The 19,385-nt window shown below is 31.3% G+C and overlaps 1 protein-coding gene and 1 long non-coding RNA gene across 2 annotated transcripts in view; one reads left to right on the forward strand and one right to left on the reverse strand.

Moving 5' to 3' along the window:
- Nucleotides 1-19,385, reverse strand: part of LOC145962458 (uncharacterized) — a 345,107-nt gene that overhangs the window by 27,704 nt on the left and 298,018 nt on the right. The window lies entirely within an intron of this gene.
- LOC145963168 (uncharacterized) lies at nt 1,785-9,110 on the forward strand. Its single transcript, XM_083084857.1, has 3 exons — nt 1,785-1,877; nt 7,910-8,150; nt 8,944-9,110. The coding sequence occupies exons 1-3, from the start codon at nt 1,785-1,787 to the stop codon at nt 9,108-9,110; spliced, it is 501 nt and encodes a 166-aa protein (XP_082940983.1).

Consider the following 19,385-nt stretch of genomic DNA (forward strand, 5'->3'; position numbering starts at 1 on the left):
TTACGTACTATTACAGCGGACGCTTTGAACGCAACGGAAATTCGTGTTGTAGCAGGTTGGCCGAAGGCATGCACACGTCGCTTATAATTACGTATTCTTGCGAACAAAATTGCGCGGAAGGTGTTGCGAATCTTTTGTGCGCGCGTTACGGTCGCTGACGTCGGAATAATTGCGGATTCCGGAAAGTCTTACTCTAGAAAATGTTACGATGCGCGAAACACACTGCACTGATAGGGAACTTTCAGTTCAACGTGGCACGTTTGTGAAACGCGATTAAATAACGATTAAATCGGAAATGTAATATTCTGTTATTATAAATGTTGCAGTCCGTTCAATTGCGATTGCATTATACATTAAAGTACTTAAGTGACACAATTATATTAGAAATAATAATATATAATGTTATATCAATTGATGACATAAAAGTATAAGCATTAGTGTGATTGAAATCAATAATTATTAGCTCCAAATAATAAATAATTTTCTAGAATTCTGTGTTAATAAGTAATTAATAATAAATGTTACACATATTATTTATATTAAATTCATAAATTTAAACATTTGAATGGTAATTATATTAAAACTTTATTGTAAATGATTATTGTAATATTATATCATATTAATAATATAGAAATTAATGTACGTCTCATACACACACATATGCACAATTTAGTATTTATTACCTTTAAATGATAAATTGCTTTCTATAAAATTTAGTATGTGTTCAAATTTTTGATATTCTTGTCTACAATATTTACACAATACATGTAGCAATTTTTTTTTAAGTCAAAATATATCAATTAAATAAGAGAAAGAACTTAAGAAAGCAATATTATATAATGATTGTCTTATTTAGAGAGAAGAATACGTAAAATGCTCTATCCATCTTCATAAAGTCATTTATGAAACGTTACAATACAAACTTATCGATCTTTCCCTCATTTCTCGCAGAGGTGCTTTTTTATTTTATAAGTTAACTGAATGGAAAGCATCAGATTAAAACTAGAATGATATCAATAATGAAGAAAAATGAATGTAATATACCGTGTAATGTTTAAAGCAACATTTAATGTAAAAAATCGAAAAATATTCCGTACTAATGATGAAATTGTAATAAAGCTCGCATCAAATAGTCAGAAATTTCCTGAATGGCACATTTTACCGCGAGAAAGCTCAAAGCCCTCTCTTTGATATCCAATTTGCGGAAAGTGGACGGATATTAACCTTTCATGATCTCCGCGCCCGGGCAAAGAACTACAACGTATAACGTGAAGAATAACACGAAGGGCTCAGCAGTTTTACCTGGCCGCGGGCGAGAACCCGCCGGGTCCCCCAGCCACAACTCGGTCGGATCGATCCAATTTCAAGTTTCGCCGATCTCATCGACCGACGAAGGGCGGATCGCAAAAGCTTTCGTAAAACGAATCGCCGGTACCACGCCGCGTTGAACAAAGTATCGCGCGGTCATGACCGTAAAGTATGAGCGTGGTGTGTTTTGGAGATCTTTATGTGGGCGGTAAAAGCGTCTGGGGGGCACGAGTCAGTTTCCGGTGCGCATATTCGGGGACGGAAGAATAATGACGGGTTTCTTTTTCGCCCCCTCCGATATTTTTTCAACCGCTGAAGTGTCATAACGACGATGAAAATGAATTTTGCTCTCCGCGCGTGTGGTTCTTTCGATTAGATTTAAAGGATTAACTTTTCCAATTATTCGCAGTCACCAATTTGCCTTTAATAGAGAACGCTGCTTCATGGGCAACATTTCCCGGTCACAGAATGTCTGAATGTCCCTCGTAGCTTTACAGAAATTGATTGTCCGCGTTGTCTTCGTCGCTGTCGTTGTTAAGGACTTTCCCAGGATGTACGAGGAAGATGCGGTAAGTAAATGTCGCTCGTTTAATTCGTGAAATCGATCACTCGAAGAGGCAATTATACCTGTTGGCGAAAGAAATATCGATTCGCGCGCAATTATCCTTGCATTCTCACAGGTAAAAAATAATTGCTTAAATTACGTGAATTGCTTTGGAACGGAATAAAACTTTTCTACAATACACGTAAAGTACATTAAAATAATTTTAAAGTACATTAAAGTACATTAAAATACTTTTTTTTATCATTTTAAACTTTACATTTTCAAGATGCAATCAAATATTTTAAAAACCAGAATTATATTCAATATAAAAAGAAATATATAAAATAATTATTCTGTTTTCTTAGAGCTTAGAAAAAACTTTTTTCCTTAAATTATTATTCGAACAGAAAATAAATATAATGATTTTATGTAAAATATTAATCATAGATAAAATTTTGACAATAAGATAAGATACTGGTCAAATAATCAGGCATCATCTCGTTATCATTTTTTCAGATACATCATTATGAAAAGATATTCTAGAAAAATAAGTATAAACATCAACATTATAATTATAAAGCTAACTTTCTATATCGTTTCTGATATTTTTAATATTAATAAAAGCAAAATTTTTAAACAGCTGAAGATTGCTGTTAAAGTATTAACTCTCTGGAAGAACAACATATATATCTTCTCGATATTATTTATAGTATCTCTTGTTAACGTTAAGGTTACTGCAAAATATCGATGTAACAATCCCAGGTATGTATTGTACAACACTGATCCAGGATCAGCGAGGTAGCGCGATGCAACTTGATCTCGCGCTCTTAATTAGAATCTCGAAGTAATTGGATATCTGGTTTGGTTCTTAATTAGAAGTAGGAGAGGCGAAGGAACAGATTCGTTTCTTGCCCGAACTTGCGGTCTGTTGAGTGCATCCGCTACTTTTCTGGCACGCTTCGCAAAAACGCGAAAGCCCCTTCGCAGTCGCTAATATCCGCGTGCGCCTGTTGAATTTAATTGTGACTGATACTGAGAAAGGGGGATGAGAGTTTATTACGTTTTCGTTGGGAAGCTCTGCAGTAAAGCCGGCGAATGAAATGCACAGAGCTTACAGCAAAGCTATCCGATACGACTAGGAAAACGTGTAAATGTCTGCGTGAACGCGAATTTAATTGAAACGTATAGGTACACAAGAGTTTCTATTATATCTTCATTCAGCGTAAATACCATCTCCGCGTTCTGTATAAGAAATATCATTTACATGTGCATTGGACAAACGATAGGAGTAACGGTGTATATTACTTTGACAAATATATCGTCAAGAATGCCACAAATTATGCAGGCCCACTTTTAAGTTTTCTTCCGCAGTCCTGCAGAAATTAATTTAAAAATTTCTTGGCCAATCTACCTCCAAAGTTATTGAGTTTATTCTCGATTGTATACTTAAACTTTCTCTACACTTTTATACGCCATAGAATTAATCATATCAAACACATTTCAAAGTTCACAATGTTGCATAAAAATTTCTTATAAAAAGTAATTATAAATGTAATTATAAAAATAATTATATAAATTGATAATATCAGTTGAAAAATCTAAATGGCATTGATTCCAATGATGATTGCACATCTTATTTTTAATAAGAAATCTTATATGAACAATTTAATCAAGATCTAATATCATGTTTCTTACAAATCTATAAATCTTTAATTGATTTCATATTAATTATTAACTAAATAGTCTTCGATTAATCTTGCTTATATCATCGAACGATCTCTGATTAACATTTCTCAAATTAATCGTTAATCCAAAAGAGTTAAATTAAATTTATTAGACTAACTTTAAAAATTTAATTGATATTTTCGCATCAGGACTCACTTTTGAATTTTTGGGGTAGGATTCTTTTTCCCACATTCTCATTCTCGGTTTTACCACAATAGCGTGATTTCGTTTCATCGGAACGAGCGAGGCTACTCATGCTCGATTTCTGCTGACTGAATGCGGCGAGTTGGCCGATCGCTCTCATCAACAGGGACCGCAACATCGTTTTTATCCAATCACGTTTCCGCGCACGCGTCTTCGATTTCTCGAGTCAGCAACGCGACGAAACGTGGCGGCAGCGGTCCGGGTTGTCGAAAAGCGATAGAAGCGCAAAATTCACTGACAGCAGGCAGGAAAACGAGTTGGCGAGTTGAGAGAGAAAGGAGCAAAAGCCGAAATTCCGTGCTTGAACAATCGCGACGAACGGGATTGGGGTCGTTCTATAAGGAGATCGGTTGGTCATTGTATTATACCGGGTCTGACCAATTTTGTTGCCAATTTCGTTGCCAATCTCGTCGCCGGTTTCTAACGCGGATAATCGCATCGCGCAAACGCTTCGACAATTTCTCTTAGCGGCGAGACTACGGTTGTGTAGGTTTCCGTTGAGATAGAAATGTTGAATTTCTCCGAACGAACAGAGCTAAAGCTGACTGCGAAACAACGTTTCCGAGCTTATAATCTTCGTCCTCGATTTCATCTAACAATTAGTTCGAATCGTTATTGTTGCTAAATCGTCACTATAGTAATAAAAGAGTGAGCTAAGTGACGTTATGAATCATGATAAAAGTTTTTTTTCTCTTTTGAAGGTAACAGCAAAATTAACTTTGTCTCGAACGCTTTTTTTCTCTTTTGAAGGTAACAGCAAAATTAACTTTGTCTCGAACGCTTTTAAAGATTAAAAAAAATAATGATATAAATAAAAGTATACTAGAAGATGTGCAAATATCATGGTTAAAATTTTAAAGATCAATTTCTTAAATTTTTTATTTGTCGCATAGTTTCAAATCTGCTGTTATTTTATGAACATACTACTAGAGTGTTTTTTGAATATTTATTTACGAATTTTTTTCGTACATATCAATTATTAGACCTTCTTGTATTCTTCTCAATTTTTATCCATTGATTACATTAGCATTATATAAGACAATTTATCCACGAAAGATTTCGTTTCTATAATTGATGAGATTTGTAGAAAATATAAATCTAATAACTAATTAAATAATAATTATAGGAAAATATTTCGCATCCTAGATTATAAATTTTATATTAAAAAATTCGATTATTATCTCTGTTTTTTAATATTGGATTTTGCCGTTTTCGATATCTCATTGTTTTATGCAAAGCCGCTGTAATACTATAGATATATTGCTCTTGGCTTCTTGCTATTGATCACTAATCTGTTGTAAGACCTTGTTATGTATATGCGATTAATTCAAACATTGAGTTAAGCCGACTGATTACTCGTTTTAGCTATATTAGATTGACATCAGAATAATAAAAGATGAATTAATTCATATCGCGACAACATAGTATGAGAAAAAATTATAATTACACGAAAATTTAAAAATATACACAATTTTTCGCTTTTGTTTTTATAATTAATGGTTATAGTAAATGATCAGAAATAATAAAATAAATTTTTCTTTTTAATTTACTTAAACAATTATTATAACTTAATGAAATTATAACAAATGATTGAAACGTAAAAGAAAAATAAAAAGTATAAATTCGTAAAAGTAGTATACAAAAATTTTGTTACTTATACAATCAGAAAAATAATTATTTCAATTGATTTTTGAAGTCTCCAATATATAATTGATACATTTATTTCTCATTCGTAAAATTAGAGGGATAAAGAAAAAGAGAAATAAATTTTTTAATAAAATTTTAATCGTTACATATGAATATATTACTTTTATAGTGAAATTATTTATAATCTAGTAAAAAAATAGAACTTGTAAAGAGAGAAAAATCTTATTTTTGATTTTACATTCTTTTTCATTTATCAATCGTTTTTGTTTTTCATTTAACAATTGAAATGCAAATTAAACATTGATAATTATTACACTAGATCAATGTGTAATTTGCTGCTTTGCTAAAACTAGAGTATCTTGTAAATTCCAGCGCAAGTATTGTGTTCAATCAGTTAAATAATTACAAAAGATGATAAATTAAATCAAGATTAAGTGATGTGAAGAGAACGTAAGTCTTGAATATCATAAATATGGCGTCGCATAAATGCATGGATATACGCGAAGGCGATGCAACGTTCTGCGTATAAACGTATCTCGTTGCAACACAACGGCTCGGATCGATACAGTCGCAAATTACTGAGAGCAAATGGATGGATTACCAGTTGACTACAAACACTGACACAGTCTCTTTTTCGGACATGTGGCAGCTCCGAGGACAGTTATTTCAGGCCTAAATTAATCTAGTCGATACAATTCCGCGAAATATATCTAGCTAGAGAAACAGAAATTGCATCGCGAAAAGCGACAGTGCATTTCATAGGAGGATCATGCCAATTATTTCACAGATATACACGCGATAATTCAAGACCAATTTTATTTTAACAACGTGCAACAAAAATATTTTTTGGTCTGCGTAATCGAGCAATTATCGAAGGTTTGACTTTGTTTGATGCATCGGATATGGCCGGCAATGCGCATTTACTTTGTCTTTCTGTCGGCGACAGAGTTATGAATGAGAAGGTTAAATCTCTGGTATCAAGCGTATCACACGCGTTTGAATTTCACAGGCAACACAACGCATTTGTAGTGTTAATCGATTATTGTAATACGTGGCTTAAGCTTGATGTAACATGATGCGATATTTCGCAATAATGTAACTACTTGTTATGTTAATCTTAAGAATGATAGAGTTATGATATATTGAATCAATAATAATGATTTAACTGACTTTATCGCAGATGATGCTTGCTCCATTGTCCAAAATTACTTTGACTTAATGTAAAAATGTTTATCTAAGCAAATCTGCAAAAGAAATCATCAATATTATTTTTATATCCACTACATGATGTATAATAAATCAGTGTATATTTTTTTAAATTACATAATAACTAATTAATATTCTTGTAAATATTTCTTCTCTTTATGTAATGTCCACTTAAAATTATTTTTCGATTATTGAAAAAGATTTATTTAGTAAATAATCAAAATTGTGAATATTTTATACAAGATTAAATAAAGTCGAGTTATTTTATTTACAAAAAAATGATATTGAAAAGAATTCAGTTTATCTAAAAATTCCTAAAACACACACACACACATTGATTGGAAGTAGTTTCATCCCCCACTACGATTCCTAATAAAAACAAATTGTTTCGTGAGACTTGAGAAAAAGTCTTCTATGACACAATCGATAGAGCGAAATCGATTATGATTCTAGTGAAACCAGGCATTCACATGCATGGCATTCACTATAAAGGTGTTTCATCGCAGGAATGCTTAATCTTATGCATAGAAAAGTGATTGGTTCACGTTGTGCTTTTTGTCGCTCTCGCAGGAAACGTTCTGTATGCCTACTAAATAGTATTGGCGAAATTTTCTGAGCAAAAACGAACGCTGGCGCGAGCTATATAAACTTCCATCGATAGACAAGCGTATCATTCGCATTTAGGAATCATTAAACACCGGAAACATGGTAAAGGTTTGTATCTCTACGTTCGATAGATGATCAATCGGAAATGATTATTATAGTTTAATTGCGTTATATTTTTGACTATTTAAGATTACATAAATCTTTGTAAATATTAAAAATGCTAAGAGCATTTATACGTTGTTATTTTAGAATATCTAAATAACTTATGTAAAAAGTGAATAAATTTGTTATTGCCACAATTCTCCATTATTTCATACAATTTTTAATAATAACTGTGCTTTCAAATAATCTGTTGCATCTATCTTGTTTTTAATGCTTTAGTGAACATTACATTTTCTTTTATTGCAATTGTTATTTTACTGTTAATTTTACGGTAACTGTTTTCGTATGTTATCTTAAATTTTATTACATCATGGAAACATGTTTGTTTATCACAATTCGCTCGTGCAATCCATAAAATAAAACTAATTGTTATAGCTGATATAGAAAAGTATTAGATATAAATATTAGATATGAAATATTACATATAAAATTTATTCATTAGAAATAAAATTTATTTTCTTTTTCATATAAGAGTACGTATATGTAATTGGCATCAATTTTTATTAGCAGTTTGTCCCACTGTTGGCTATATTGGCTCTCTTAGCGATCCAAAGTGGATTGACAGAGCATGCTCACAGTTTCGCGCATTTTTATGGACCTGTCAAAGGACCCGGCCATGAAATAGTTGTCCATGATAAGCACGGTCATCATCATGTAGATTACATCGCACATCCCAAGTACGAGTTCGCGTATGGCGTCGAGGATCATCATACAGGCGATTATCATGGACAAAAAGAGCAAAGGGACGGTAAGCTGAATTCGTAATTTCCATAATGTTGAAGATAACAACTTGTTTACAGGCACTGTAATTAAAAAATAGCTCATTATAAATGCTTTTTAAGCGAAATACACAATTGAGATTTGATAATCACTCTTAAGCTTAGTTAAAATGATGACATTTACATTATAATACGGAATATGTAAATTATCTTGCTTTTATGTTAAAGGAAATATAAATATTATTATTTTACGTATGTCCTCTTTACTGTTTTCTGAACGATAAATTGAACATCGTAAATTATTCAACATAAATTTTATTAAAATTTATGTAACTATGCAAAAAGTTGCTGAATTTTTTTTACGATGTTTGCGCAATAGCTTGGAAAATGCTGCGGTTACTAAAGTTTCTGAAAATTTCGATCAAAGTTTGTTTGGCGGATCTTGGCGAGAGATATTCGAAAGCGCAGCTCTGAATCGCAATAAGTCGGGCAAAGAGGCGGCGTTCAAATTTATTTCTTTTTTCTTTGCCTCCCACACTTTTGTATCTAACACAACGGCTGCAATGTGATAGTTAAAGGTTATAAATGATGGGGTCGGATTACACGGTAGTACGCTTTAGCGTGCGCTCAATTTTAATTAAACATTGTGGCGGTAGTCGTATTGACGTAACATAATATGTGGACGGTACACACATGTATTACGTTAATGTCGATGATCCTCGTCTCTAATTCTCTACAATTAATACACGTTTGCGAACGGTTAGTTATAACGTTGGCCGCACAAGTTCATATTACGCATTTTCTTTTTTTTTTTATTCACAGGGAAAAAAGTTACCGGCGAGTACATTATCAAGGAACCAGGCGGTAACACTAGGATCGTGACGTATCATGTCGATCCTCACGGAGGATTTTTTGCCCATGTTCATAACTCCGGTGGTAATAACCACCATGGCGGTACGTATGGTGGTCACGGACAAAAGTATCACTGAAGGCATTACAATTTTTAATCTGAATATAGTATTAGATAATATAATATAATATATATTATATAAAAATTCTCTTTAATCTTACACAACAAAATTATCTATAAGATTTCATTGAAATGTTTTTCTAAGAAAGCATACTCTTAAGAAGAACAATATTATTTTGTATAAAAGAACACGAAATATTTTGAAGATAATAAAATAATTATTTAATAAAATAATTTTTAATAAAATTAATAAAATAATTTTTTTAATAGAATTAATAAAATAATTTTTTTATTAATAAGTTAGCGTTTCACTCCGTAATTAATTTGAGCATAATACAATTTACAATAAATCAACAATTTTTTTTTACAATAAATCGACATTCTTTAAGAGAATTTTACTAATATGATAAATCAGTCTATAGCAAAAGAAACAATATATTAAATATATTATACATATGTAAAGCGAATGAATATTTTAATTTAATAGAAATAATTTAAAAATATATGTATGTGTGTTATATTCCTCTAGACTCTGATTCATAAAATTATATTTTACATTTCTATCACACAGACGCTATTTCGATTTTGCTTATGTAATCGAAAATGTTATTACTTATGGAATAGCAATGGCAATTCGGAAGTGTAGGCAGAACAAATAAATGGACAGATTGCGTGTATATAGGTCTAGCTCAATGAGCGAGCGAGGTATTCTAAGCTTCGGCGAACATATTGGGTCACGTATTGAGACCAGTGCGATCGCTATCATGCGAATAGACTAGCAGAAATTGAATTGCACTTGCAGATATAGATGGTATTGAATAACGTAAAAGTTTCCATTATCGCATTAGAAAATACATGCTAAAAGAAGAATTGCAGTAATTTAAAATCTTTATGATTGTTGACCCTCTTAAGCCGTGGTTTCATATCTAAGGAGATGTCTCGCTGTTTACATTAAATTAGAGAAGAAAGAAACTTTGTGAATGTGAAAAGATTTACGTTATACTTTAATCTGTATTCTTACGTTTGATATGAATCTTTAATATAAGATGAATTGCTTATTCACCTTCCAACAATTTTCTTTATAAATATCCTGCAATTATTCATAATATTTTGATATGCGTGCAGTTTTAAAATCACAGATTAATTATATTTTAATTTTAAAAACGCATTTCATTTTATTATTCTTTCTACTATAAACTTTTAATATATTTTCAAAATTATTTCCCTCCACAGTAATAAATATTTAGTGATAAATATTTTATATATAATTTGAATTTTTTTAATAATTGATAATTATAAAGATACATTTCAAAATTTCAAGGAAAATTCTGAAATTTTGAAATTTTAGTCACATTGCTTCTAAACAAAATAATTGAAAAAAGTGCAAAAGAATTATGGGTACAAAGAAATTATGATTCCGTTTTTAAGTTGATTTCGATAATAAATGTAGAATAAATTTTTGAAATATTTGACAAGACCAGAATTAACAATTATGCGAGGTTAAAATAAACAAGCAATGATAATAATCGATGTGACATAACATTTAAGAAATAATTTTCTTAAGAATTATCGATTGTAAAATATATCTAAGTCTAAATTAACAAATAAAATAACAATAACTATTTATGTATGAGACATATTTTTGTGAAATGTAATTTTAGCCGCTCGTTTGGTTGAAGCTCCGCGATTAAAAGGATGAAATTAAGATGCCGTTCTTTGAGCTGGATGAGATGCTACACAGAGAAAGAGAACATTATTCCTTGGAGGATGAGCCGAGCTTAAATGTCGAGGAAGCTATCACACGACTTAGCTGCGTCTGGCGTCAGACAACGCATTAATTTTTCACGGCACATCAGAGATGCGATTGAAAATTAACCCGGTGCATGCACTTTCAAAGGCAAGTTTTCGAGCACATAAATGTATAAAACAGTTTTATATGGATGTCTAAGAGAAATCGGCATTTGTTTACAAATTTTTCTGAAAATACTATTAAATTGATTATTTTACACACAATAGACTTTGAATCGAGCTGATCTTGATAATAATTATAATAATGTGTTAATTCAATTTTTATAAATAAGGATTAATTACTACTATATTATAAGAAAGCTAAGTTACCTAATTAATTAAATAACACTTTTTTGGTTAACACTAGTTTTTTCTTTTTATAGACAGTTAATTTCTAACAAACGAAATATATAGTATCACCTGTATTTATAATTGCATATACAATTTATATACGTATTAATATAAAAATAAACACCGCGGATGTAGTCAATATTGTATCAATATTGCACAATTCGACATTTTTGATCGAGCGATTCCATCAATTCCAATTGTAATTTCGTGTAAAAATTCATTCTAGAACTCACCGAATGCACTTGCGCGCGAGTCCTATATATTACTATGATTGATCATACGAGAGGAAAAGAAAAATGTCAGAGATGATATATAAACAGCGAAATATATGAAGTGCACCTAGTCTCAATGATTTCATTTATATGAATGATAATATAAATCTGTCTATATCAAGGTTGCTATTACTTTTTCTTTTTTTATTTCTTTATCTACTCTTTTGTATGCCATTCACTACCAATTCATATGCTTACAATCACAATTACGGAAAAGCTGTCTATGATTCGCGCAAGTGATAAATGAAATTTATTTTCGTTCGCCGCAGAAAAACACAAACAATTCCCGAAACTTTCTTCTCTCCAGCTTTGCAAAGAAGGTAATTTTATCAGCATGTGTTATTCCGGTCACCACAGTCACTCTTCCTTCCCTTTCGATTCTCTGCAATATCTTGATGCTGCTTTGCAAACACTAGCTAATCTACAGGGCTGGATCGCATTGTTCTACAAACTCAAAAGGGATGAAAACAATATCAGTAGAAATCGCTTAGGACGATCAATTTGCATCGGCGATAATTTTGGAAACATAATAGAAAAAAATCTCTTTTTTTACATTTTAATTCTTTTGAAAATTTTTTCTTTATATTTGTAATAACGTTAAAAAATAATACAATCAAAATAAAAATAATACAATCGACAAGCCTTGAAAAATATAATAATCTAACTTAAACGCGAGAAAGAGAAATATTAATTTTTAATTTTTCACGCGTGAACAATTTCTTAAAACAACAATCTAAATACCTATCACAATTATATTCTTCATCAAATATCTTATTTTATATTGATATATTATAGTTATATCGATCTTATTCTTTAATATTGATATAAAAATTTAACTAAAAGTTAAAAGCAATTAAATTAAATTATGAATTACGAAGGCACAAAATATTAATGAATAATTAGAACAATATAATTATAGACTTGAGGAGCTCCAAAATGCGCAGGCATGGCGCATAAATTCATCGATAAGGATAATTCTTATTTGCACGGTCTTTAATTCGGCCCTGAAACAGCGCTCTGTCAAGCGTATAGCCATATTCAGGTCTCGTCACGTAAGAGGAATGGGGACGAGTTGTCGGAAACAGCCGGTGGCAATAATGCGAGATGGACGTGATAGGGTGCGATCGATTTTCTCGATCTCGTGAGAATAAAGTCCTTATTATTCCGACGGGTAAGGCGCCTCCACGCGAAGAGGCGTTGTTATTCGATTCTAACCGGCGCAGCTCATTCTCACTCGAATCCACATAGTCGCTGCCACCATCACCCCTTATTTCCTTAGCCTACTTCGCGACCGTAAAAATCCAATTCATCTCGGGACGCTGGACAGGAATAAGAGTATTCCAGCAACGTCGTTTTCGTCGCACCCGTACAGCATAACAAAACCGCTGCGCGTCGAATCTTGAGTTAGGGAAGAAATCCGGGCGGTCGAAAGTCGTTATCGTCAAAGGCCAATTCGGCAAGTTCACCACGACTATAAATCTAAACATGACCCTACGTAGGGTGTTCGGTAAATTATGGTACATACAACCGGCGAGGAAGTGCTTCCTCATGAAAAGACAGCTAGAAACCACAGAATAAATTTCTCTCATAGGTTGTACGTAATTTTTAGGAAAAATTATTTTGCGAATATAAAAATAGCGCGTTATACAAATTTTTTTGATTGTAAATTTTATGTAATGTACAAAGAAAGATATAAATAACAGAGGATAAAAAAATTTAATTAAAATTAACACAAAGTATAAATATATAGTTAAATATAAAGATATAAATATATAGTTTTGAAATATGTATATAAAAATTATGAAAAATCCAACGATAGGTACATTTCAAATATAAAGTTGTGTAATTTAAATATTAATGATATAATCAAAATATGCATCTATTTTAAAAATAATGATTATTTGTTTAATATTAATTTACAAATTTGTTTAATATTAATTTACAAAAATAGCTGATATATATGGTTTAATAAAAAAGAGATTTAAGAGATGTAAAATACATAAAGAAGAAACTAGCTTTTACAAATTTGTGAAAAAAATAATTTAAATATTTTATTATTTATATAAAAAAATTATTTCAATTAATAATTTAAAATTATAATTTTTTAATTTATAAATTATAATTATAATTTCAAATGAAAAATACGTATTTTATAATATTTATATTTTTCTGATTTATAAAATTAAATAAATATTTTAAATAGGATTTGTTATTATTTTTAAGTATTATTTTTTAAATACGATTTTAAGAACATACGAATATTATTATTTCACAGTAACTATTTATCTAATAAAAAAGTAACACACATATATATCTTTATTTTTCCTACTTTAAATTCTATTTTGCTTATTTTTGGAAAAACCACAGATTTACACATATAAATCACTTTTAGCAAATTTCAATTTGCCGGTCTGTCTTATCATTGACACAAAGGAAATCATTATCGCGTTTCAAATCAGCGTCATTCAAAAGCGAGCCCTCTAGGGAGAAGTTTCACGGTTCGCCGGCTTGAAGTGCTCTCACAAAAAGACCATTATAAATTCCATTAATACTTGCCGGGCATTCGGAGCAAGCCGGGAGTTTAATTATCTCATGGACAGGTTCCTCCGCGCGATGCTAAGTAAAGGGAGGGAACGATACGCTGAATTAAATAAGACTCGATAAAACGATCGTCAAGAATTAACAGGTCAGCTTGTGGTCTTCTTCTATAGAAGTTGCTCTTTTCCATTTACAATATATTATATTTATTATATATATTGTCTATTTTATTTTTTGTATGTGACATATGTTTCTTCTTTAATGATTCTTTATATCGTACATTTAATGATTCTTTACATTGTACATTTTAAATTTTATATAATTCGTACGCATAATTTTTTTTTTAACCGTACACTTGTCAAGTGTTACGAAAAATTCTTTATACAAATCATGTAATAATTTATGAACTGTAGCAAGTAAAAACTATATTATTATTATATATTTAACACAATAGTGTTAAATATATTAATCGTAATAAATGGATGGAGTCACAATACAAATATTATAAATAAAAAACATGTAGGAAGAGCTTTGATTTTCGAAAGTCGCTGCGTTTCTCTTTATTCGTTAATCCAAAGAATCTACTCTTCCAACGATAAACAAAGTCAGGGAGAAAACGTTGTGTAAATATGTTTATAGAGGAAAAACTCTTTTTATTTTATGAGAGATGGCGAGCACACAATAGCGGCAGCTGGTGAGGTAACGATTTTCTTCGGATATACTCTGTTTTCTTAAGATGCAACCTGATCAGAAGTTACAAAGTACTTCGTTGTAAAGTTTCCGGCTAGGATAACGATCGGCTAGTAAGACTATAACTCTTTTATTACAGGATTTGTAACGGAAAAGAGAATGCTGTGTCGATGAAAGCCACAATCTCTTCGGGTATTTTCTGTTTAATTATGTTTAATTTTATTTTGCGCAATAATCCTATTTCTGATGTAATGATTTAAATTTAACTTTTCTAAATCAAGTTCTAAATACAATTTTTTAACTGTAGATGAGAGTCATTAATTATTTTTATATAAATTATAATAAAGGAGCTTGAAGCATAATATTCAAGAATGATAAAGAAACTTTCCATTCATTAAGATTGTAAATGAATAACGCAAATATTTTTATTCTGTTTCATGTAAAACAGACATTATATTTATAAAAAAATATATGCTATATAAGGAAATTTGTTAATTATACATAATTTATAAAGTCATACAATCAAGATGTGATAAACTCTGTATATATTTGGCTTTCACGTTTATTTTAAATGAAGAACACAAAGTTCTCTTGAAAAAGCGTTTTACGAGAGTAGTCTTTTGAGAGACTTGATTACAATGCGTGCCATTGTGGACTTTGAAGGCCAATCGAGACTTTGGCTTATCGCCTGTTACCAGCTTAACTCGTTTCCATTTAACTTTTGCAATACCGGTCGTCTGCGCTTCCGACAGATGATCTTAATGATTCATAAAAGCTCTCTAGTTAAATTACAAATACTTATAAAAAAAGATCTTCACAGATATTCCATTTTCTAGTTAATGTTTCATAATCGTTCCTTTTAAGACACAGTCTTATAACTATGTAGGTAGTTACAAAAAATTTTAATTTTTATAATTATAAAAATTCTCCATTATTTCTACATGTCAGTAGCAAATGACAATTTTAAACGCAGACAAAATTGAAGGTAATTATTTATAAATAGCTTTGTTTCAAATAAATATTATTTAAAAATGTACAAAGGAAAGGACGAAACATACGGAAAGACATAGGCAAAATATTTATTTAAAATAAAATAAATAAATTTATCAATTAAAAAATGTATATTTTTTTTTAATTGATAAATTTACTTATTTTATTTTAAATAAATATTTTGCCTATGTCTTTCCGTATGTTTCGTCCTTTCCTTTGTACATTTTTAAATAATATTTATTTGAAACAAAGCTATTTATAAATAATTACCTTCAATGATCTGCGTTTTAAATCATTCATATATATCTATCATATATATATAATATATTTAAATACAGTTTAAAAATCAATCATTTTTAAATATATCGAGATTATCAGGTAATTTTTAATTGTTTTATTTTGTTGCGGTTTAGAGAAAATACACGTCTTTCTGGACACCCTCTACATTTCTCTAAATTCAATCGAAGATTTAGTTCTTGCGATTACGTGTTCACGTGCATCGCTCCTTTATTTTTAACCGGAACGATTCCCGGTATAGAGTGACATTTCAATTAATGCACTCGCCTATTCGTTGGTGTCGAAGGAATAAAAAGGTGGTAAAATCGCGGGGGTAAAGCGACTTCATAAATCTCGCTGTGCCATCTCATTGCGCGCGCGAGGCGTACATTTCATTCGAGGAGTACATTTCCGCTCGCGACTCCCAAACGCGAAAGGAACGGATTAAATCCACCGGATGTTTGGCAACGCAACCGTCTTTGCTCATCCTATAAAACACTTTTACCCAATATGTATCCAAGATTTCCATAAATTCGCGCAGTTCCCCCGGCTCGCTCGCGATGAAGCATCGTACCCCCGCGGCGGAAATGCGCCATGAAAATATTCGGAAAAGTAACGTTCCGGGCCGCCTCGCGTGGACTTGTGACGGATTTGTTTTTGGAGTCGCGACAAAGAAGCTGCTTCCTCCTCTCTTCGATGCGACACGGTTCGTTTGTTCGAGAGCGAAGGATCGCTCACGAAAGCGACGTTTTTTACTTACGAACCTCTCCTTTTTCTCGTCCTGAGAGAGAAATGGTCGATCCTCTTGACTACGTGCGGTCGGCCGTAGTGAAACTTTCGGAGATTCGAAACAAAAGAGCCGGTGGAGTGACAATAAGAAACAAAGGACCGGGGATGAATTATTGCGGAAACGTTAAGAAAAACAGCCGATGCTTTGAGCAAAAATGATATTTGTTTCTGGTAAACACGGAATACTAATATTGTGTTTAATAAGCTTTCCGCCACGGTACAACTATTAATGATTCATTTTAATCTCGTTGAAGATTTATTAGAAGTTCCCGTAATATTTCCAGACAAACAGTGTAATAACCACGCAGGTGGTTTTTGTCTTATAGGAATCCTTATGTGCCCCTCGTTTTAGTCTCTTTATATATTCCTTGAGATAAAAGGAGAGACAGAGAGGAAGGAAAAAAAGACGCCTTTGTATTTATATTCATAAAAATCTGAATAGAAAGCAACACAGTAAATGTCTTCATTTTCATATTATCATATCTTGATATACTGGGCTGAGAGGAAGAAAGAAAAAGGGACAGAGAGAAAACAAGATTAATCAAGATTAAGATTAATTCAACTAAAGATTAAGATTCTCTTATGTAAATGAAAGAGCAGTCATAATATATCAAAGGTATCCGTGTCTTTTCACGTCGACATGAATAAATTTTCATTTTCATATTACTGCTTTTACTCTGACATACAAAACTTATTACTCCATTTTACAAATAATCTTTAGATTTGATGAGTTACGAATATTGTTGATGCAACGCAGAATACAATCTCTTTCTGCTATGAAACAACACCATGCCATTGAAACTCCATTAAATATATTTGCGAAAAGTAATCACTAGAAGAACGACTATTTTTCTCTCAGTTTCTCTTCAAATTAATCATTGGAAAATAAACTATCTAAAGAGACTGGATAAAGAAATGAAAAAAACAAGATGTAAAATAGATTTTTTCTTACACGATTTTTTCTTCTATTATCAAAAAATTCGATCGTAACTATTAGTTAATTCTTGTGATGATAATTTCCGCGATGCTCCGTCATCCCTGCATCAACAACTAGTCCTTCTCGTTACCGGATAACATTAGAGTTTTGGTTCTTTGCCAAGATATATCTGCAGATCACTACTTGCAGACATGCGATTGCATGTATAAAATCGGGGAAATGCGAAAGCATGTAATAGTAAAATAATTTATAATTAAATACAAGTTGATTTCTTCTTAACAAGAAACATTTAATAAATAACATAATCAGTAATTGTTCAAAGCATCAAGAATTCTTAATAAATTATATTTCTTTAAAAAACTTCTTTCTCTTTCTTTCTTTCTTCCATTAAATTTACATTTTTAAGAGCATAGATATATGTATTTCTATTATCTAAAATGTAATGAAATAAATATTCTGAGAGATTTAATATCCTTAGCTTATCTGTTATAAAATTTCATAAACAGCAGATTTTCTTTGAAGAAAAATCGCGCAAATTACATATGCTTGCAATCCTCTGCTGTCCATTTATTCTCGGACATATACCGCATACATCTGCAATTTCTTTGTCATCCTTGTGTCTCGATTTAAACTTGCTCACAAGAGATTCCTTCTCTCTCTCTCCTTTTCTCTATCGTTTCTTTTCTTGCTCTTTGTATGCTACGCGCGGCTTTATACAGCTGGCAATCGATTGTCGGTCTATTCGAGCTCCGTTTCCGCTGAGACGCACGCCAGCCCTTTACGGCTCCACATATCATAAAAGACGACGCGTTTTATTCACGGGGACCGCCGTTCTACGCTCGTTTCGCGGACACACATCGTTGAAATTAAATTCCCTCTCGTGCTGTCGATCTCTACGGACTCTTCAAAGGATGGCTTATCTACGAGGTATTGCTTCTTGACCGCGACATGAAAGACATGCGTGGACATGCGGTAAGTCTTAGTCGTCCGTTTAATTTCCGTTCTCTCTCTTCTCTCTTTTTCTCCCTCTCTTTCTCTTTCTTTCATATATATGCCGTTTTCTCATTCAATACGACAAGTAATTACGCAGTGACATGTGTCCTCTATAACGCATGTATTGTTTTGTGAATAAAATTTAGAATCGAATTTTATGCCTCGTTAGAACATGGCGATTAATTGTAATGAAAACTCAGAGAAAATTGTTTATCTCTTTTGTAAAAAGACACTGATTCGGAACTTAATAAGAATATGAACTTATTATTTTTTTTGCATACATTCTCAAACAAACAATAACATGAAGAATATTTCTAGAATTTAAAAGGACACATCTTATTATCAAGATTTTATTGTAATTCTACACACGCGCGAGAATTTTAATAATATTGTTATGCACATGATTATCTTATATAATTTAATAACTTTTGCAGCAAAAAGCAAGTTCAAAAGAGCAATAAAATACATATAAAAGCAAAATTTTTATATACAATGATTTTTTATAGGCACATAAATTTAATACCATTTAATATATATTTTTTTTAAATTTCTCTTTGGAGAGAAGATTATTATTAATTATTATTATTAATTATTATTATTAATCTCTGAAATGAGTGTGAATTTTTAATAAAGAGTTTAAATTTTATTCAGGTTTTATCTTAAATATTAA

This window comes from Camponotus vicinus, unplaced genomic scaffold (genome assembly GCF_025532165.1).
Source record: "Camponotus vicinus isolate PSW18456_S1 unplaced genomic scaffold, iyCamVici1.0 SCAF_12, whole genome shotgun sequence".
NCBI lineage: Eukaryota > Metazoa > Arthropoda > Insecta > Hymenoptera > Formicidae > Camponotus > Camponotus vicinus.

What these genes read in the sequence shown, in the direction of transcription:
- LOC145963168 (XM_083084857.1), top strand. Translation starts at nt 1,785, where the DNA reads ATGTCCCTCGTAGCTTTACAGAAATTGATTGTCCGCGTTGTCTTCGTC. An exon ending in GGATGTACGAGGAAGATGCG is followed by an intron (nt 1,878 to 7,909) that starts GTAAGTAAATGT and finishes AATTTTTATTAG; the next exon opens with CAGTTTGTCCCACTGTTGGC. An exon ending in ACAAAAAGAGCAAAGGGACG is followed by an intron (nt 8,151 to 8,943) that starts GTAAGCTGAATT and finishes TTTTATTCACAG; the next exon opens with GGAAAAAAGTTACCGGCGAG.